This window comes from Lipotes vexillifer, unplaced genomic scaffold (genome assembly GCF_000442215.2).
Source record: "Lipotes vexillifer unplaced genomic scaffold, Lipotes_vexillifer_v1.1 scaffold150, whole genome shotgun sequence".
Classification (NCBI taxonomy): domain Eukaryota; kingdom Metazoa; phylum Chordata; class Mammalia; order Artiodactyla; family Lipotidae; genus Lipotes; species Lipotes vexillifer.
This window is the reverse complement of record NW_006792921.1, coordinates 4,929,944-4,953,078: the sequence shown is the minus strand read 5'-3', so window position 1 is coordinate 4,953,078 and position 23,135 is coordinate 4,929,944. Positions and strand designations below refer to the sequence as shown.

General features: G+C 40.7%; 1 protein-coding gene across 1 annotated transcript in view; it reads right to left on the bottom strand.

Annotated features, from left to right (window-relative positions):
- The window catches only part of LOC103069777 (beta-chimaerin-like), a 116,629-nt gene that overhangs the window by 44,146 nt on the left and 49,348 nt on the right, over nucleotides 1-23,135 (bottom strand). The window contains exon 4 of the mRNA XM_007466124.1: nucleotides 18,212-18,267. Coding sequence (XP_007466186.1) covers nucleotides 18,212-18,267 — 56 coding nt within the window. The remainder of the gene's footprint in view (nucleotides 1-18,211; nucleotides 18,268-23,135) is intronic.

Sequence of the window (23,135 nt, the reverse complement as noted above, 5' to 3'; positions counted from 1 at the left end):
ATTTAATCATGGACAGTTATTTTATCTTAGTATCTAATCTCACATCTCTCTTGCTTCAAAATACACTTTTTCCCCTCCTTTGGTCTTCAGTACAGATAAGAACCTGAGAATATTCTCCATAGGAGGTTTCCACTATTAGAAGCCATCTCTGTGCCACCTGATGGCCAGTTCTTCCTCACACTAAATAATCCTTGTTCTTTTAATCTTTTCCAATAGATCCTATTTTCCAAACCTTAATTCATCTTCATTATTCTCCTTGGAACTCTCTTTAAATTCTCCACGTACCTCTTAGGCTCAAAGAGCTTGAAGTACCCAATAGAATCGAAGCAAATCAAGGGAAAACTAATGCTACTGTTAAATTTCTGGCAGGAAAAAGATTGGGTGAGTACACTCATTTAATTCCTCATTCTTGTTAGCAAGTTGCTTCCTTCAAAGCTTAATGGTATTTGGGTTAAGTGGTACTACATGTGCTTTGGAAAAGACAATGTCCATCATTCTCATTCTTCTCCCCAGAAGTTTTTCTTTTTCTCCCTCCTCCTAGAAATATAAGATTCAAATGTAAGTATTCAATGTAAGAATTCAAATTGATGTGCTCGAACTGATGGATCAAATTAAGCTACCTATAGGAAAAGGGGACAGAACTTAGGAGATGGTAGGAATTAAAGATTATCCAGCAAAATGTTCTCAATATTGTTTGCATTATAACCTTCCCTGTTTTTCTTCCCTAATCATCTCTTCCCAGTGAAATTTCAATACTACAGATAGACTGTATGCCTGTTTATGTTCTATATGTATATCTGTGCTTTATACATTGAAATACTAAAATTTTTTTATGAGCCCCCTGAAGAACCAATTGCCACTCCTTGGGCATAATACTGCCCCCATTGAGAACTCATTGTCTGGTGACATCTTCATGGCTTTCAGAATGCTTTTATATTTATTCTTCTACCAGGAGGGTGGATTACGTATCTTTGTCTCCATTTCATAGATGAGAAAGCTGCAGTTCGGAGTGATAAATTAATTTTCTCCCAGTCCTACCCATGGTTAGCAGAAGATTCAGGGTTGAAACCTAGTTGATTTCAGGTCCCGTATTCATTTTGCTACATGGTGATGATGCCATAAAATCCAGAAGCCTGTTCTCTATTATTTAAAAAAATTACTTAATTTAGCATTTCTGAAACAGGCATTTCCCCCAAACAATTCCCAACATGGTAATAAATAAGAGTAAAAGTGCCTTATTAATGTTTGTCCTTGCTTTCAAATTCTTTTTCTGACAAATTATTCCACATTAAAAATTCTTGAGCTTATGGTGTTTGCAGCAGCTCTGACACAGAGACACCCTCCTATCTTTCATTTTTGTTCCCTGGGCTGGAGCATGCCCTGCCATTGCTCATCGTGCACAAACGTTCTTTGTTTTTCTTCTTGACATTTTATTATGAAAATTTTCACAAAGGCAGAAATATTGAAAGACTTTTACAGCAAACACCCATATATGCACCACCTAGATTCTATAATGTACTATATACACTTGCTCTATGGCATATCTATTTCTTCATCCCTCTATCCATCCACTAATCCAAATTTGTGGGGGGCTGTATTTCATAGTAAGTTACAGACATGGCACTCTTTCCCCCAGACGCTTCAGCAGGCAAATCATTAATCAGAATTCAGTAACATATAGACTTTTAATAGGAAGGTAACACCAGCTCTGTTCCTGAAATTAAAGAAAGTGAGCTTAGTTTGCATGTTCAGATGGTGTTACCAAATAAAGAGATTCCACACATCTCTTCAATTTTCTGCTTATGAAGCACTGGGCTCCCTCTTCTAACAGGCTACCATTTCTTGATGGGGAGGAAGTGGCCGTGAGAAAGCAGGGGAAAGAACAACTTTTTTTTTTTTTTACAACTTCTTATTGTAACTGCCTTGGCTTCTTTCATCGATTTACATGTGTTAAATATGAAGGTCAAAATGTTCCTTATAATGGCTTGGGATCAAATTCATCCTACATTACAGGTCTAAAATTCCCTTTTTGGCTAACATTTACACAAGAGCTTGGGAAGTGGTAGAAATTAAAGACCAATACTTCCCATAGATAAATGCCAGGCACTGTTCTGGGTGCTGTACATGTATTAACTCACTCCTCAAAGTCACTTCAAGTGCAAGACTAGGGGTCAGGAAACTTTCTGTCAAGGATTAGATAGTAAATACTTTGAGGACCATACAATCTGTCTCAAGTACTGCACATGGAAGCAAAAAAGCAGCCATAGACAATATGTAAAGGAATGAGCATTGCTGTGTTCTAATAAAACTTTATTTACAAAAAAAGCTGGCAGACTATAGTTTTCCAATGGCTACGTTAGACTAACAAACATTAGAGTCCATTCTTAAAAATCGGTTTCAGGACATCTTATAGTTAGCTCAAAACTCTGAGCTTTTGCCAGTGCCTCAAAAGGCCTTTTTATTTAATGCTGGGTCAAATCATCTATTTGTGTTCATGCCCTTTTGTCTCTTACTGCGCAGAAAGGAGAGAATCATTCATTTTTACTCTATGGCATACTGATGCCAACTTCCAAAATCACAATGAACTAAGACAGCAAATAGTTGAATTATATTGTTAAACGACGGAGAATACTGAAACCCTGAGGGATCTGATCTGTATCCTTGAATTGAAAGGTGCTGCAGCAGCGTCATTAAGCATGGTCTTTGAGAAGTCATGGAACCTGGAGGATCACAGAAGATCAAAGGGACAACCAGAAAAGTGTAATTACAGACACGGTAGAAATACCCCTGGAGATACAAGAACAATTCATCTAACGATCGATGCGTAATTACCTGGGAAGACACAAGGTGCTTGATGGCATCCAATATGCCTTTGTCGGGCTGTGCCAAGGCTATTTAATTTCCTCCCACAGTAGATGGGGAGATGACACTGGCCATGTAAATAAGGAGGAAGAAAGAGATACTATCGTGAAAGCAAAGCTTGCTATTCTGTCCAACAAGACAGGGAGATACGGTGTACTGAGAGCTAATGCCAAGACTGTGGTTTGTCAGAGGACAGAGCCAAAGGTGACTGATTACCAATGGCACCAGTAAACCTGGGGACGAAAAAAGGAGTGGTAGACTGAGGCAAGGAGGCAAGGTCAGGACTACACCAGCACTGGACTAGCTTTTATTGGTAAATTAATTGCCTGCAATCCTGAATTGAGAGCTACTCACTGAGCCCAGAGATGATCCACTGAGTGAAGTGACTAGCACTTGGAAAACAGAAATATAATTCACAGTATTCCTGACATAATGGATTTGGTATTTTTATTAATGCAAAGGTCCATTGAAAGCAAGAGTAAAGGGACTTCCCTGGTGGCGTGGTGGTTGGCAATCTGCCTGCCAGTGCAGGGGACACAGGTTTGATCCCTGGTCTGGGAGGATCCCACATGCCGCGGAGCAACTAAGCCCGCGAGCCACAGCTACTGAGCCCGCCTGCTGCAGCTGCTGAAGCCCGTGCACCTAGAGCCCGTGCTCTGCAACGGGAGGGGCCACTGCAGTGAGAGGCCCGCGCACTGCAGTGAGGAGTGGCTCCCGCTCGCCACAACTAGAGAAAGGCCCACGCACAGCAACGGAGACCCAATGCAGCCAAAAAAAAAAAAAAAAAAAAAAAAAAAAAAAAAAAAAAAAAAAAAAAAAAAAAAAAAAAAAAAAAAGCAAGAGTAAATAGATCTAGCCAGAATTTCTGCACAGTCACAAGGTAAGGAAAACATCTAAAAAGAGCTGGAGTTCATAAGAATATATACCAAATATGGACAAACATGAGTATGAATCACCTGATTAGAACTGAATTTGAATATTTTTGTTAATTAGTCCTGCAAACATAAGACTAAGAAGGGTGGGAGGACAGTGGTGGGTGTAGAAAACCAGGTTAAATTAAGCACTGACCATTGCCCTACAAAGATTCATATTTGGCCTCTGCAACATACGAGGGCATGGGAAAGCTAGACATAGCAAAGAAGAAAGGCAAAGGCAAAATACTTTTAAAGGGTGGAAAATTACATCTAGGAGGAAGTACATCTGGAAAAAATGGTGGCTATGGGGTGACTTGGCATCGACTTTGAAGTTCATGAAAAATCTAGCACAGTGCTGGGCAAACAGTAAAGCATCATCAGGAAACAAAGCATCTTGATTCTCCTAGTACAGGGCACAGGGAAAGCAGCATGAAACAGAAAGTAGAGAGACCATTTCATTCGAAAAGATACATGCACCCCAATGTTCCTGGCAGCACTATTTACAACAGCCAACAGGTTGAAGCAACCCAAATATCTACTGACAGATGAATGGATAAAGAAGATGTGGTATATATACACAATGGAATACTACTCAGCCATAAAAAAGAACGAAATAATGCCATTTGAAGTAACATGAATGGACCTAGAGATTATCATATTCTAGGAAGCGAAATAAGTCAGAAAGTTACAAACAAATACCATATGATATCATTTATATGTGGAATCTAAAAACATGATACAAATGAACTTATTTACCAAACAGAAACTGACTCACAGAAATAGAAAAAAAAATAAAAACTATCGTTACCTAAGGGGGAAGGTGGGGAGGAATAAATTAGGAGTTTGGGATTAACAGAGACATACTACTATATATAAAATAAACAAAAAGGATTTACTGTATAGCACAGGGAACTATATTCAGTATGTTTTAATAACCTATAATGGAAAAGACTCTGAAAAAGAATATATATATATATAGTATATATGCATATATATATAAAAACTGAATCACTTTGCTGTACACCAGAAACTAACACAGCATTGTAAATCAACTATACTTCAATTAAAAAAAAAGAAAGCAGAGGAAGTGAGAACAATGGCTACAGCAGTGGTCCTCCCACTTGAGCGAACATCAGAATGACCTGCAGGGTTTGTTAAAACCCAGATTGCTGGGCCCCAACTCCGAGTCTGTGATTCATAGGTCGGGGGTGGGCCAGAAAATCTGCATTTCTGATAGGTTCCCTGGTGATGCTGCTGCTGCTGGTCTTAGGACCACACTTTCAGAATCACTGGGTTAGAAGGCCAGTCCTGGATTTGGACTATCGGAGTCTGAATCTGGCTCTACCCTTCCTGTGCTATTTGTCTCATTTCCTCTTGTAAAACGAGACAGATAACAATCGCCATGGCACTGTTATGAGACATAACATATGTGAAACTCTTAACCCAGTGCTCAGGGCGCAGTAAGTGATCCATATATGTTAGCACTCATTACTATGGAAAGACTGACAACAGTAAATAATTAGCTTAATAACCCTTAGAGCAGCCACAGTCAAATCGGGACAGTCTGAGACTGTGCCATCCACATTACTTATCAAACGTCTCACTGCTTGATTAGCCAGGCCGCACTACCCTAGGAAACACGGCTTGCTCGGAGCAAAGTGTAACCTGCCCGCATCAGCATTATTTCTCAGTTAATGTTTGACCAGATGAGTCAAATGTGAAGCATGTCTTTTAAACCTCACTAGTGCACACAGTGCTATGTACCTGTTCCCTTTCTCAGAGGATGCTGGCCACACCTGAAATTTTGTTGGATCTGACCTCTGAGTCACAGAGCAGACACAGTATTGTGGGTTGTTCTAGATAGCGACTGGTGTGGAAACCTTTGCTTTCTGTTTGGGTAAGGCTGGCCCTACAAAAGCTAGCACCTCCTCATTACTTCTGTGCCCTCAGTCTGGACCACACCTCTGCCTCCCCCAAACTGTGAGCAATGGTATCTTGGGTTACGGCTGTCACAGACTAAGTGAGGATAACAGAGCGTGTGTTACAATACATGATGCGATCGGTTATTCTTTTTTTTTTCTAAAACAACTAACTACACAATGTAGTACTTCATCTCTAGTAGTAGCTTCTTAAGAAATTTTACTTCTCAGAGGGCAGACAGCAGAAGCAAGAAGAACTACAATCCTGCAGCCTGTGGAACAAAAAACACATTCACAGAAAGACAGAAAAGATGAGAAGGCAGAGGGCTATGCAGCAGATGAAGGAACAAGATAAAACCCCAGAAAAACAACCAGATGAAGTGGAGATAGGCAACCTTCCAGAAAAAGAATTCAGAATAATGATAGTGAAGATGATCCAGGAACTCAGAAAAAGAATGGAGGCAAAGATCAAGAAGATGTAAGAAATGTTTAGCAAAGAACTAGAAGAATTAAAGAACAAACAAACAGAGATGAACAATACAATAACTGAAATGAAAAATACACTAGAAGGAATCAATAGCAGAATAACTGAAGCAGAAGGACAGATAAGTGACCTGGAATACAGAATGGTGGAATTCACTGCTGCGGAACAGAATCAAGAAAAAAGAATGAAAGAAATGAAGACAGCCTAAGAGACCACTGGGACAACATTAAATGTAACAACATTCGCATTAGAGGGGTCCCAGAAGGATAAGAGAGAGAGAAAGGACCTGAGAAAATATCTGAAGAGATTATAGTCGAAAACTTCCCTAATATGGGAAAGGAAATAGCCACCCAAGTCCAGGAAGCACAGAGAGTCCCATACAGGATAAACCCAAGGAGAAACACACCAGGACACATAATAATCAAACTGGCAAAAATTAAAGACAAAGAAAAATTATTGAAAGCAGCAGGGGAAAAATTACAAATAACATACAAGGGAATTCCCATAAGGTTAACAGCTGATTTCTCAGTAGAAACTCTACAAGCCAGAAGGGAGTGGCATGATATACTTAAAGTGATGAAAGGGAAGAACCTACAACCAAGATTACCCTACCTGGCAAGAATCTCATTCAGAGTTGAAGGAGAAATCAAAAGCTTTACAGACAAGCAGAAGCTAAGAGAATTCAGCACCACTAAACCAGCTCTACAACAAATGGTAAAGGAACTTCTCTAAGTGGGAAACACAAGAGAAGAAAAGGACCTACAAAAACAAACCCAAAACAATTAAGAAAATGGTAATAGGAACAAACATATCGATAATTACCTTAAATGTAAATGGATTAAATGCTCCAACCAAAAGACACTGGCTTGCTGAATGGATACAAAAACAAGACCCATATATACGCTGTCTACAAGAGACCCACTTCAGGCATAGGGACACATTCAGACTGAAAGTGAGGGGATGGAAAAAGATATTCCATGCAAATGGAAATCAAAAGAAAGCTGGAGTAGCAATACTCATATCAGATAAAATAGACTTTAAAATGAAGAAGGTTACAAGAGACAAGGAAAGACACTACATAATGATCAAGGGATCAATCCAAGAAGAAGATGTAACAATTATGAATATATATGCACCCGACATAGGAGCACCTCAACACATAAGGCAACTGCTAATAGCTGTAAAAGAGGAAATCAACAGTGACACAATAATAGTGGGGGACTTTAACACCTCACTTACACAAATGGACAGATCATCCAAAAAGAAAATTAATAAGGAAACACATGCTTTAAATGACACAGTAGACCAGATAGATTTAATTGATATTAATAGGACATTCCATCCAAAACCAGCAGATTACACTTTCTTCTCAAGTGTGCATGGAACATTCTCCAGGATAGATCACATCTTAGGTCACAAATCAAGCCTCAGTAAATTTAAGAAAATTGAAATCATATCAAGCATCTTTTCTGACCACAACGCTACGAGATTAGAAATCAATTACAGGGAAAAAAACGTAAAAAACACAAACACATGGAGGCTAAACAATACGTTACTAAATAACCAAGAGGTCACTGAAGAAATCAAAGAGGAAATCAAAAAATACCTGGAGACAAATGACAATGAAAACATGATGATCCAAAACCTATGGTGTGAAGCAAAAGCAGTTCTAAGAAAGAAGTTTATAGCTATACAAGCCTACCTCAAGAAACAAGAAAAATATCAAATAAACAATCTAACCTTACACCTAAAGGAACTAGAGAGAAAGAAGAACAAACAAAACCCAAAATTAGTAGAAGGAAAGAAATAATAAAGATCAGAGCAGAAATAAATGAAATAGAAACAAAGAAAACAGTAGCAAAGATCAATAAAATTAAAAGCTGGTTCTTTGAGAAGATAAACAAAATTGATAAACCATTAGCCAGACTCATCAAGAAAAAGAGGGAGAGGACTCAGATCAACAAAATTAGGAATGAAAAAGGAGAAGTTACAACAGACACCGCAGAAATACAAAGCATCCTGAGAGACTACTACAAGCAACTCTATGCCAATAAAATGGTCAACCTGGAAGAAATAGACAAATTCTTAGAAAGGTATAACCTTCTAAGACTGAACCAGGAAGAAACAGAAAATATGAACAGACCAATCACAAGTAATCAAATTGAAACTGTGATTAAAAATCTTCCAATAGGGCTTCCCTGGTGGCCCAGTGGTTGAGAGTCTGCCTGCCGATGCAGGGGACACGGGTTTGTGCCCCGGTCCGGGAAGGTCCCACATGCCGCGAAGCGGCTGGGCCTGCAGGCCATGGCTGCTGAGCCTGCGCGTCCGGAGCCTGTGCTCCGCAACGGGAGAGGCCACAACAGTGAGAGGCCCGCGTACTGCAAAAACAAAAACAAAAACGAAACAAAACAAAACAAAAAAATCTTCCAATAAACAGAAGTCCAGAACCAGATGGCTTCACAGGTGAATTCTATCAAACATTTAGAGAAGAGCTAACACCCATTCTTCTCAAACTCTTCCAAAAAATTGCAGAGGAAGGAACACTCCCAAACTCATTCTATGAGGCCACCATCACCCTGATACCAAAACCAGACAAAGATACTACAAAAAAAAGAAAATTATAGACCAATATCACTGATGAATATAGATGCAAAAATCCTCAACAAAATACTAGCAAACAGAATCCAGCAACACATTAAAAGGATCATACACCAGGATCAAGTGGGATGTATCCCAGGGATGCAAGGATTCTTCAATATATGCAAATCAATCAATGTGATACACCATATTAACAGACTGAAGAATAAAAACCATATGATCATCTCAATAGATGCAGAAAAAGCTTTTGACAAAATTCAACACCCATTTATGATAAAAACTCTCCAGAAAGTGGGCATAGAGGGAACCTACCTCAACATAATAAAGGCCATATATGACAAACCCACAGCAAACGTCATTCTCAATGGTGAAAAACTGAAAGCATTTCCTCTAGGATCAGGAACAAGAGAAGGATGTCCACTCTCACCACTATTATTCAACATAGCTTTGGAAGTCATAGCCATGGCACTCAGAGAAGAAAAAGAAATAAAAGGAAGACAAATTGGAAAAGAAGAAGTAAAACCGTCACTGTTTGCCGATGACATGATACTATACAGAGAGTATCCTAAAGATGCCACCAGAAAACTACTAGAGCTAATCAATGAATTTGGTAAAGTTGCAGGATACAAAATTAATGCACAGAAATCTCTTGCATTCCTATACACTAATGATGAAAAATCTGAAAGAGAAATTAAGGAAACACTCCCATTTACCATTGCAACAAAAAGAATAAAATACCTAGGAATAAACCTACCTAGGGAGACAAAAGACCTGTATGCAGAAAACTATAAGACACTGTTGAAAGAAATTAAAGGTGATACCAACAGATGGAGAGATGTACCATGTTCTTGGAGTGGAAGAATCAATATTGTGAAAATGACTATACTACCCAAAGTAATCTACAGATTCAATGCAATCCCTATCAAATTACCAATGGCATTTTTTACAGAACTAGAACAAAAAATGTTAAAAGTTGTATGGAGACACAAAAGACCCCGAATAGCCAAAGCAGTCTTGAGGGAAAAAAACATAGCTGGAGGAATCAGACTCCCTGACTTCAGACTATACTACAAAGCTACAGTAATCAAGACAACATGGTACTGGCACAAAAACAGAAATATAGATTAATGGAACAGGATAGAAAGCCCAGAGGTAAACCCACGCACCTATGGTCAACTAATCTTTGACAAACGAGGCAAGGATATACAATGGAGAAAAGACAGTGTCTTCAATAAGTGGTGCTGGGAAAACTGGACAACTACACGTAAAAGAATGAAATTAGAACATTCCCTAACACCATACACTAAAATAAACTCAAAATGGATTAGAGACCTAAATCTAAGACCAGACACTATAAAACTCTTAGAGGAAAACATAGGAAGAACACTCTTTGACATAAATCAAAGCAAGATCTTTTTTGATCCACCTCCTAGAGTAATGGAAATAAAAACAAAAATAAACAAATGGGACCTAATGAAACTTCAAAGCTTTTGCAAAGCAAAGGAGACTACAAACAAGATGAAAAGACAACCCTCAGAATGGGAGAAAATATTTGCAAACAAATCAATGGACAAAGGATTAATCTCCAAAATATATAAACAGCTCATGGAGCTCAATATTAAAAAAAAAAAAAACCCAATGCAAAAATGGACAGAAGACCTAAATAGACATTTCTCCAAAGAAGACATACAGATGGCCAAGAAGCACATGAAAAGCTGCTCAACATCACTAATTATCAGAGAAATGCAAATCAAAACTACAGTGAGGTATCACCTCACACCAGTCAGAATGGGCATCATCAGAAAATCTACAAACAACAAATGCTGGAGAGGGTGTGGAGAAAAGGGAACCCTCTTGCACTGTTGGTGGGAATGTAAATTGATACAGCCACTATGGAGAACAGTATGGAGGTTCCTTAAAAAACTAAAAATAGAATTACCCTATGATCCAGCAATCCCACTACTGGGCATATACCCAGAGAAAACCATAATTCAAAAAGACACATGCACCCCAATGTTCACTGCAGCACTATTTACAATAGCCAGGTCATGGAAGCAACCTAAATGTCCATCGACAGACAACTGGATAAAGACGATGTGGTACATATATACAATGGAATATTACTCAGCCATAAAAAGGAATGAAATTGGGTCATTTGTAGAGATGTGGATGAACCTAGAGACTGTCATACAGAGTGAAGGAAGTCAGAAAGAGAAAAACAAATATCATATATTAACGCATATATGTGGAACCTAGAAAAATGGTACAGATGAACCGGTTTGCGGGGCAGAAATTGAGACACAGATGTAGAGAACAAACGTATGGACACCAAGGGGGGAAGCGGCAGGGGGGGGGGAGTGGTGGTGTGATGAATTGGGAGATTGGGATTGACATGTATACACTGATGTGGATGAAACTGATGACTAATAAGAGCCTGCTGTATAAAAAAATAAATAAAACAGAATTCAAAAACTCAAAATAAAATAAAATACGAATTCATGTGAAAATTAAAAAAAAAAAGATGCACATTTCAAAAAAAAAATGAAATGTTACTTCTTATCAATCACTGTTAATTCTCCCTCATTTTCCTTATTCTGTTTTAAGGAGAAAAACCTTCTACTTTTGCCTCAACTTTCACTCAACTTATATATATATATGCTGTTCCTTGGTGGCCCTCTCCACTTTAGCCATCTGTCCTCTTGGCTTGGAGCCTCTGAGCATCTGAATTCTATAGCAGCTTGTCCTCAAGAGCCCTTATCCGCCCCTCACGATATCACCTTGGAAATGAATAAATATTTTCTAGGTGCAAACGTGCAAAATCTGTGTTACACTAGAAGAAATTCAGAATATTCCAAAGAGAGTAAAATTTTTGGAAGGTTATGTATTCTGGTAGATGGCCTCACTTGTTAATAAAAAAAAGCAGCTTTTTATTTAAAGCAGCAGAAAACTTGGTTTTATCTTTAGAAAGAAAATAAAACTCATATGTCTAAAATTTTTTTTTCTAACAGTTTTATGAGGTTTTCCCCCTTTACAACAGTGGGTCTACAAGCAACGTGAGTCTAGCTGAGGATGAAATCACATCAGCAAAAACACCTGACTGCATTAGGGAGTGAGATGAAAGCCTGGGGGGAATAATGACGGGAAAAGCCTTTGATTCTAGGTTGTGTCAATAGTAAGGGGAGAAAAGAGACCAGTGGAGAAAGTCTAGGATGAAAAGAAGAGAAATATTTCTGACCAGGGAAGAAATAGCCTTCTGATTACTACACATAAAGCCAATTAAAAGGTAATGGGATTGATTTTTGTTTGTGGCTTATAGAACCAATCTCATCACATTAAAGACATATCGTCTAGATGTCTTGAATCAGTAGTTTTCAAAAAACATTTATTTTCAATGAATAGAGGAAGAAAAGGGGGAGGATGGTAGAATATTAGAAAACCCCTCTGAGTTTACTTTAAATCTGTGATTTGAAATGCACTGAGCTAGTTGACAATGATACAGCCCATCAGTATGGCTTGTTAAGATCTTCCAGACGTGTCTAAGACAAGAGAAACGCCTAAAGCTACAAGACTCTAAGACGTGAAATCTAGGTAAGGTGAATGAAAATTTAAAAGCCTAATGATAAAATGAAATGCTCTTATAGGCTTAAAAGGACAGTTTTTACAAATAAAGGTAGAAGGGATGAAATGGGTAGATATTTAGGAACACCAAAAGCTAGAGAAAATGCACAAAAAGGGGGAAGGGGCACTTACGGTAATATTTAAAAAGTGAATACAATTCACTAGGAGGTAAAATAAGGTACTACGGCAACTTAAGATAGTTCACTGTCATCTGTACTTGGCTTAACCTCTGACAATCAAGAAAAAAAAAAGGTTCTACAGAAGTGAATTGTAGAACTTCAGCTCTACAATTCACTTTTGCATTAAAAAAAAACTTCCAAAATACTCTGTGGTAAGGGAGAGGGGAAGTAAAGCCTCATAAAATGGAGAACAATTTGAAATGATAGTATGTAATTTATTTCTCTGCTTTGAAATTGCTTTTTATAATCCCATATTCACTACAACAATTTCAAAAAAGAATGACAAATGACACCAAATCATTTACAGTCATAAAAGAATTTCTGCATATTTTGTATTCTTCAGGTAATTCTTGGGGACCTTGCAAGTAAATCTGGACATTTGGCCTTTTGGAAAGGCCAAAAAGAAAGTTAGAATGTTCCAGGAAAAAGTATTAGTCCATGTTTACGTAAGAACCTTAACCACAGCCAGAAAGTTCAACTCACTCCCCTAACAACAGCATTGAGTAAATCTGATATGCTATTAGTAACAGTTTGAGAATTCTAAGTTCCTTATGTTAGCAGTCTCTATCCTTTTTTTCCTCATTTTACCATATATTTACTGATTACCCACTGCTGCTTGGCCCTGGGCTTAATGCTAGGGAAGTACTTATGATTAAGACTGGTGACATCTCTGGAGCTTGTATTCTCCTGGAGAGAGATATACAAGCAAAAAGTAAACAGTTAAATATGATCAAAAGTATACTAGAGCATGTATTAAGTCCTATAAACAAAATAAATAGGGTGAAACAAGAGAGAAGATCTGTAGGTGCTAATTTTTAGGGGGTTCAAGGAGGGCTTTATTAGGTGAAATTTGATCTGAAACTTGGACATGCAGAGAACTCGAGGACAAGAATTCCAGGCAAAGGGCAAATGCAAAGGCCCTGTGGTAGCAGCACTATGATCTGTTTGATGAATAGGAGCAGGAGCTAGTGGGGCTGCAAGGCAGTGCACTCCGAGGAAGGATGCTACAGACAGGGCAGTGAGGAAGGCAGGAGCCACACCACGGCTCAGAGCCATGGCAAGAGGTCTTGCTTTTTTTTTTTTCTTTTATTTATTTCTAAATTAATTAATTTATTTGTTTTTATTTTTGGCTGCGTTGGGTCTTCGTTGCTGCGCGCAGGCTTTCTCTAGGTGCGGTGAGCGGGTGCTACTCTTTGTTGCGGTGCGCGGGCTTCTCATTGCGGTGGCTTCTCTTGTTGCGGAGCACCGGCACTGGGCGCACGGGCTTCAGTAGTTGTGGCTCACGGGCTCTAGGCGCGCAGGCTCAGTAGTTGTGGCGCACGGGCTCTAGGCGCACAGGCTCAGTAGTTGTGGCGCACGGGCTTAGTTGCTCCACCGCATGTGGGATCTTCCCAGACCAGGGCTCGAATCCGTGTCCCTTGCATCTGCAGGCAAATTCTCAACCACTGCACCACCAGGGAAGCCCGAGGTCTTGCTTTTATTTTAAGAGCAATGGGAAGCTTCTGAAGCAGTTGGATTTATATCTAACAATGATGGGTTGGGCTCCTGTTTGAAGAATGGGGTGTGCATGTGTGTGAGTGTGTGTGTGTCAGGGAGAGTGCCAAGAGTGGAAGCAGGGAGATGAGGCTGGAGGTTGCTGAGCAGCAACAATCCAGGTAAGAAATGATGATGGGTCCAACCCCATGGTAGTCCTGGAGGCAGAGAAGAGTGACAAATGCGAGATGTATTTGGAGGTAAATGCAGCTTGCTAAGAGAAAAGGGTGAGGGTAGGAGAGACAAGCATGCAGGTTTCTGAAGTTAGGTGCCATTTAATGGAGTGGGGTCCCGTTCTCCTTTGAGCATTAGGCTAGAGATGGCCGGTGGGACATCTCCCTGAAAAGGTCAGGTAGACAGATGGAGCAAGGTGTTTGGAGCCCAGGGGAGAGGTCTTAGCTACAGATGCAAAGTTAGGAGTCAATATTCTGCACTATTCCTAGCAGACCACCCAGGCACACATTTGGTGATTAATAAATGCTTATGTGACGACTGATTGATAATTGACAGAAAGGGCAAGTGAGAATTTTGCATACCGGAAGATGTTCTGAATCTCATGGCACGGAGCGCTCGGGAAATGCCGGTAAAGAAGGGTGCCAGGTGCCGTGGCTGCTCAATAAATATTAATTTACCACGCTGAATCTCAAGAAAGCCATGGACTATTATTTCAGTAACTGACCCTCCCTGGCTTAACTGGCGCCAGAGCCGTTGTTCAGCCACTTGTTCCATCTGTTCCTCACCCTCAGTATCTTTTTACATGGCAGCTTAATCCCTGACCCAGGAATCTTGCTTCATCACTGCCTTTTGGGTCCTCACATCCAGAGAATACTGTCATTGCTGTGACTCTGTCCCTAATGACTGTCTCAGAACTTGCTCTCCACAGATTTCTGAATCTGCCATGAGTCATCAACAGTGAGTACCTCTGATGTGCCAGGTACCATTCTAGACACTTGACACATAGATCCCACTTATAACACCCTGCACAGTAGCTGTTTGCCCTGGGGGTAGACCTTAATCCCCCTGAGAGAGTAAGTGCTTGGTTCTAAGTCAGGTAGCTGGAAAGTGGTAGAACAAGGATTCAAAACAAGTCCAGCTTACTCTGCAGCCGGGCTTCCCTTCCTGGGTTTGCAAAACTCACTGGATTTCACCTGCTGAATCAGTCTGTACCCTCGATTGCCTAGTTCTCCAACAAAGTCCATTAGGCAGTTGGTATCCATCGAGAGCCAGCAAGCATTCAAGTCAGGCTGGCCTGTGTCTGTACACTTGAACGACAGTGTTCCATGACTGTAACTGCAGACTCACTTGGTGCTCTAATGTGGGATTTATCACTTTCAGTGGGAGGACCCGAACCTGAGAGAGGCCCATAGCCTGGGAGGTTATTAGTCATCAGAGAAACAAAAGAGATGGAGTGTGTTGGAGCAATACAGCCGGGCAGGCTTGCCAGGGGCAAGGTGGCTGAGAGGAGAGGGGCTGGAGACTAAGAAGGAGGGCAGCAAGGCTGTGTCTAAAGTAAAGTGAGGACTCAGTGGCTAGCTGAGGGATAAGATGGCAAAGACACAGAAAAAATCATAACTCATTGTTCAAAAGAAATAGCCTTTATGGCTTTATGTAAATGTGTTAATAAAGCTTCAGTCTTTCTGGCCACACACTCAGACTCAAAGTCTTCATTAGGCATATCCCCGAGCACGCAGGTGTGCTATAAGGCACAGAGCCGTCTGCTAAAACACCCTCTGCAGCAGGAGTGGATTCACCAGCCACTACTCCTTCACTAGAAGGAGGCCAAGTCCTGGGAGGCCGAGCAGTGTGGGCAGGAATTATTTGCACAGGAGGACAAAGGGCCCTGAAGCTACCCCGGCTGGCGCTCGCCTCGGCAGCACCTGTTCCTCCAGCACACTCGGCCCTTTATCACCTGACATCTGCCTGGCTGGATAGGCCCCATGCTGCCTGCTGAGGAAATGGAGTTGATGAATGTCCATTTTGTGTTAGGTTTCCTGGCAGAAATGAGATATGGAATTCCTAGAGGCAAGTTACCTAGGAATCCAGCAACCGCCAGGCATAACTTATTAATGAATCAGATTGATAAAGGTCAAAATGTGAAAAGCTTGGTTTAAAAGACTAGAAAGAAGGATGAAAAAAGCTGTACACACGCCATATCCTTTAGTCATAGCAGATGGTGGTGGCTTGTGGCTCACAGTTCTGCTTTGCTAAGGCCTCTGGGGCACTTCCTTCTGATGCAAGTGTGACATTAAAGAGATAGGCTGTGGACCCTCAGCCCATAGGATGTCTGAAGAGTTTCAGGGGAACCCTGTGAAGAGCCTTCATGAAGCTAATCTGAATCAACCCATCTCCACTGCTAATGTTCCACCTGGCTTAGAGGACAACGGACATGGTTCCAAGGATTTTGAGAAACAAAGAGGTGCTCGGACTCTTTCTCTCTCTCTCGCTCTCTCTCTCTTTCTTTCTATTTCTCTCTCTCTTTCTCTTTCTGTTTCTTTCTCTCTCTCTCTCTCTTTTACACACACCCATAGATAACATCTTAAATATATCTTTAATTACATACAATTAATATGACACTCAAAGCACCAATAGCTAAGTTCTCTGCTGTATTCCCAATACCTAGATCTAAGTCAGAACAAAGCAGTCTCTCTCTCTATCTATATATTATATATATATAAAATAAATGAACAAATGAATATTTACTATATCCCCTTGGGTTTCAAGTTCTAGTGCCCGACCTTACCAGTATACTTTTTATTAATACCCCTAGGAAGAGACTTTAGCTGTATTTTAATTTTACAAACATTCTTTTCATGGAGACATTTAAACTCCTCTAACTCCCTACACATGGTTATATTTTTCCTGATGGCAAAATACTAAACGTAAAGTAGGACTGAAAGAATTTTTAACAACTTGTTTCTTATTTCTCACCCAAAATACCCTAATTAAAGCATCTCTTTAAAAATTTTGTATTTATCCTATATTTCTCTTACTTGGATATTATTTAATAACCAAAAGACAAGTCAGCAGGGTTAGTGATGGAACAAAATCGTACCACCAAATAAAGATTTGACCTCATCCTGGATTTTTCCTTACAGATCAAATATTTTCTCTTCTCAGGCTATATTTCTGGGATGAGAATGTCCACTCTATTAAAATTCAGATTACTTGATGAACTTCAGTGCCCTTCAACAGAAGTAAAATTTCACATAGAAACACTTATTAAACAGTGGTAAGTTGGCTCTGGGTGTGGGTACATATGTACCTAAGTCTTTGAAACAGATTCAAAACCAGATCCAGTCAGTCTGCCAGAAAGTACTGATGTTCGAGGAAAAATCTCAAGATTGTTGGAATTAGAGCCTTTCCCTCTGATAAGGCAGATGTGACACTTTAAAAGAAATCTGCTATTCTGTGTTTAATCGAAGTCATAATAAGAAAAATAATCAAGGACCCATGGACCTTTGTTTGAAGGATATTGGTCTGGCTATTAAAGCACCTTGTCAGCATAAAAATAGAAAACAGAGCTTCAGTCCTGTCCTTCAGATCTTGCTGGCATCCCAGATGATAAGAGAACTGATGAGTAAAGGAGGGATAGGGAAAGTTCTGTGCCTGGTAAGCATTTTTATGAGTCAATATATTTTTAAGCTTATCTCCAAGAATAAAAACCCAGTCACTTTTCTCGTAGGGATTTTTTTTTTAATATGACAAAATGTAAAGGTTTGCTAAATATGGGTGTTGAGAGTATCCAGATATTTATCATTCTCTGCATTTTGTCTTTTGGAAGCATTTCATAATAAAAAAGTGATAAAAGTATCAAAACTGCATGAACAAAGAAAACAACCAGAACACACATTTTGGAGAGTTTACAAAGGATGCTTAATTTGCCTCTGCAGTAGTGAAAAATGTAAGACTTCTGATTCCAAGTTAGTATTTTTCAAATAATACCTGATTTCAAAATATAGACTATTTAGATGTTAAGTTTGGTGACACTTTAACAAACATTAAAAGAAATCAACTCCCAGGAAATCTGAAGGTCCTCCAATATCAACAAAGTGCGGACCATTCATCTTATTTAACGGGGTGTATTGGAAATAGCTGAGTACTGACCTCCCCAGGGCAAATGATCCTCTTGGGACGAGGGGCCTCTTGCTGTAACTGATATACTGCCAAATATAAAAAGAGAGAATTATAATTAAAGAGCATTAGCACATACCAACATGTCTTCAAACAGTTCCACCTAACCACCTTTCAAGAACTGCAAATTTCTCAACCAAAAACCAAAGGAGATACAGACACATTTTTAGACGAAATAAAGGCAGATCATTTATATGGAAATTAGTCACAATGAATATAAATGGGCAAAATTGATTTTTAAAAATTCTTATAAGGACAATTTAGTTTCATAATTGTTACTGGCATTGTTCATGTTATGGCTTTCTTGGAAGACTAGATAGGACTAAAATTCTTTCGACAATTTTAAAGATGAAATTGTAGTTGTGAGTACCTGGGTAGTAAGATCATGTAATAGGATTCCTGAATCTCAATGCTGATGTTTTTTGACATACCAGGGAAAGACTGGCATTAGAAGAGGAGTGGCATTCTCTGAAATGTTACAGTTATGGGTAGAGACACAGCTGATTCTGTGAGTGAATGAAGCCCCAACTCACTTCTCTTTTCACGAGTTCCATTTTTGCCCTGTCCATCATCATGGATACTTATCTAATTGACTATTTCCCACCCACTGTCATTCCTTTTGCTTGGGCCCTTTAGTATCTTAAATAATAATAACTCTCTTATATCCTGTTTTAAAGACAGGCTTTCAGGCTTGGGCATGGAGGGAAGCAGGTAACTGTATACAAAAATGTAATTTATCAGAATATTATTTGTAATTTTTCAGACTATAATGAGCGATTTTCTGCTGCTCAGCTAGTTTGATTACTTCTCTTAGAGGAAAAGCTACTCTATGCAGGTACCTTGGGATTCTACTTCCATGGAAATAGAGGTTGAAAATAAACCTCCTTGATGTTATCTTCAGAATCTTGAAGAGGGAATAATTAATGTCAAATAAATCTATGAATCATATCATAGAATACATCTATGAAAAGTTAAAATCTAGATCACATAAAGTCTTCTAGAAAATGTAATAAGAGAAGCAAAAACTTCTGGCTTATTCTTAGGTCTAAAAATTAAAAAAAGAAATTTTAATTGAAGGGCAGATGGCCACATGGAAACAGACGTGGAAATGATGGGATGTATTTTGTACCTATGGCTCCCCAATGCCTTCAGCTCAACATGGTTATTTTCTTACCTAATTAAGGGTAGATGACTCAGCTTCCTAACAGAGAAGAAACCATCTAACCCTCATATGGATGTTTTAACGTGTCGCATTTCTAAGCTTAGGTTGCCCACACTAATGATGATGCCTGTGTCACTTAAGGACAACTGTAGCCATGTATCAGAGACAGGTCAGAGAAGGCTTCTTGTGCAGGAGGAAATATGAGGAAGAACTGGCTAAAAGTAGAGAAATAGTTTTGGACATTCCACTGACTCTCCCACTAGAGCCCATGCTCTCCTTTAATCACGACAGAGTCTGCATGGAATCCTTTATTCCTCTCGAATGAGCTCCAACACCAACTAACTGCTTTTCAGCAGGGTTTTGCTGTTCATGAGTGTAAAGGGAACCAAAGGGGGCATCTCCTAGAATCACAGAGCTTTAGGGCAATTGCAGAACCCACATCCAGAGAATCCTATCCTCTCTTCTCTTCCCATTGTCAATGCCCTCGGAAGCCAGCAGTTATATGTGGGGGGCACGGCTGGAACAGTTTTGTGAACACCGTTTTTAATGCTTCCCTCGAAGGTGGCAAAGTATGTACAGCTGTTATAAGAGAAGCATTTTAAGCTAAGCGCACCTTTGCAATTCACATCGGCAAATATCTGAACATCTGCCGTAGAACAGATACCACAGCCAGCATTATGTGGAGGCTGTGAGGATGGAGGGGAAGAGAGAAGAGAAGGGAACCAGCGTATCGAGTACCTGTTATGTGGCAGGAGCAATGTCTTATTGAACCTTCACAAGAGCTCTGAGGACGGAACGTATCATTACCATTCTCATTTTTTATATGAGGAAATAAGTGCCCAGAAGTGAAACATTTGCCCCAGACCATTCAGCTAAAATGTATCCTTTTGATTCCAAAGCCCAGGTTTATTTTTCTATGCCTCAGGGCCTTTGCACTTGCTGTGCCCTCCACCTGGATTGCACTTTCCCAAGACGTTTAGATGGCACTCCTCTCCCTTCATTCAGGTCTTCCCTGACTTGCCCGACTTGGTATAAAATTCCATCCCGTCACTCCGCTACCTTTACACCATTTCATGTTTCTTCACAGTACTCATCACCATTAACATGCTGTATTTGTTTATTTTGTGTGCTGTCTCCCTCGACTAACGTGTAGGCTCTTTGGGGGCAGGGACTTTGTTCTGTCCACTGTGGGACGCTCCGCGCCTAGAACAGTGCTTGGCACATAGTAGATGCTTAATGCGTATTTGTATGCATTGACTCATGGGTCACAAGCCATTCCTTCAAGGACACTGATCCAGCGAGGGAGATACATGTGGAGAAACAAAACCAGGAAGGGCCAAGTGCTTTAATTAAGGGCAGAGGAGGGAGCAGTTCTTTTTACCAGGTGGTCAGGATGGCTTCCTGAGGGGAGAAGCATGGAGCTCTTCTTGAAGAGTTAGCAGGGTTTCCACAGGTAGAGAAAAGAGAGGGGGGTACAGATAGAGGAAAGAGCCCCAGCAGTAAAAGGGAATGACGTGCTGATTGGTCAGTGATAGTCCAGTGTGCTGTTGCCCCAGGGTGGGCAGATGTGGGAGGAGGCCATGCGGGACTGAACCTTGAAGGTCATGGTAGGAAGCATGGGCGCTCTTCTGTCAGCAACGGGGGGACAGTGACGTGTTTTGAGCAGGGAGGTGACATGATCTGGTGTGTTTCAGAATAATGACAATAAGGATAAGACTGTTCAGAAAAATAGAAGTTCTCATTTTCTGGAGACCTACTGTGTGCCAGACACCTTATCTACATTTCCTCATTTACTCCTCCCAACAAACCTCCAAGGTAACTGTTATTCTCCACCTCAGTGACAAAGTAGTGGAGACGTCAAGCTGTGAAGGAGCTCAAGGTCACGCAGATAATATGATGAAATCAAGATTTAAGGCCTGATTTCCAGGTCCCAAGGTCTATATTTTTCAGCCTCACCAGTGGCCCCTAAAGCAGATGGTGGAGAGGTCCCAAGTGGGGCTGCTTGCATTAGAATCTTCGAAGAGCTAAAACATAAATTATATAATTATAAAATACAGATTCTCAGACACCATCGTCTCTGGCGATGCTCACTCTGCCAGCCTGGCAAGGGGCCCCGAAATATGTTCTTTTTAAAGGTCTTTGGGAGATTCCAATACACAGTCAGGAGTGGGGGCCACTGTCCTTTGCTTCACTGAAGGAAGGATCGGAGGGGGATCCTTGGAGGCAGGGAAGCAAAAGAGGACTGTATTTTAGTTGTACGTAAAGGAGATCCTGAAAGTGCGAGTTAGGACAACACTATGAGGAGGTGAGTTGATTGCAGAGAAGGATGGCCAGGGCTGGATTACACACTGAACGGAGGAAAGGGCCTTGAATGCTTGAAAGATTGAGACACGATTAACAACCACAGAGGTTACAGGAGAAGGAATGTAAGGGACAGTTCCTCTCCTGTGTCAACAGGCTAAAGCCCTTAGCTGTATCCTCTGAGTAAAGAGAAACATGGTCATTCACCAGTCTTACAACTGGAAATAGCCCCAGCTAGGAGTAACTTTGGTGGGTGGGTGGGGGGGGGGGGTCCCTGAAAAAACCTCAAGCCAGGGGTGCCACCTCTCCTTACTGGTCTCTGGGCAGCACACATCATTAATCAATCATTATTTTTCAGTGAGCAGGTCTCAGGATCTACAAAATCTGCTCAGTGCTGTTCCAAGCAATAGAAACTGACACAGCCTGTTTGCCATCTGAATAATATGTCTCTATAAAGATAATGAGATGACAACCAATTGCCATGGCAGCCAGAGAAAAAAATGGGGCCCTACACTCTATCTCAGCTTCAGCCCCAGTCCCTCATTTTCAAGGTTGGCTATAATGAAACAAACATCCATGAGGCCCATTTAGTATAACTGAAACATGTCACATAATCTTGAAAATGTCATTTCTTGAATTTTCTTTGTTCAACAAACCCACGTCACAAGCAAAAGGCAATAACAAATGTCACTGCTTGGGTGATTCTGTGCGCTAAGGGGCGAGATGACGGGCTGTGCTTCTGAGGCAATGCTCCAAATCTGTCCCAGGCACTCCCTAGCCCTGGGTCCTTGCAGCACAAGAGAGAATTCTTACTCTGGAATAAGCTGTTAGGCAGGTGGATGGGGTGGGGATGGTCACTAGGGAACGTGGAGGTCAGAGAAGGGGATCCCCTGCTCCCCAGGAAACCTGGAGCCGATTGAGAAATCAAGAGCTCACTGAGGGAGTGTTTTATTTTTTTCTTCAGTAAGAAAACTCGGCTCATCCTCTGGTAACACAACCCCATGCAGACCGAGTGAAAGCCCTGGCCTGAGTGATGCTAAGCCCAGTCCAAACCCGTCAGCTCCTAAGAGACCCTGCAGGGATGTCCTCTAACAGCCACTTATCACTTAAGAGGGCATGTGGATCCAGGAGCCGAACCTGGCCGCTTGGCTGTGACACTGACCCAGCACCACCCCGCTCACTGCCCATGTCTTCTCAGTTTTCATGGGAAAAAACTCACGGGTGTGAGTAAGAAATAGCAGGGGCTTTCAACGGCCTCTTGGCTGAGCCCCACTTCCAGGCAGCTGTGTGCAGGCCTTGTCTTGCTAACAGAATGTCCGGTCTTACTGGGGATGGAGTTCTCCTCTCGTCCCGTGGCACAGTGAAAAGCCTGAGGATGAGGCTGTGTAGACTTGAACCAGGGGGTCTCAGGCCTAAGTGTATAAGAAGCATCTG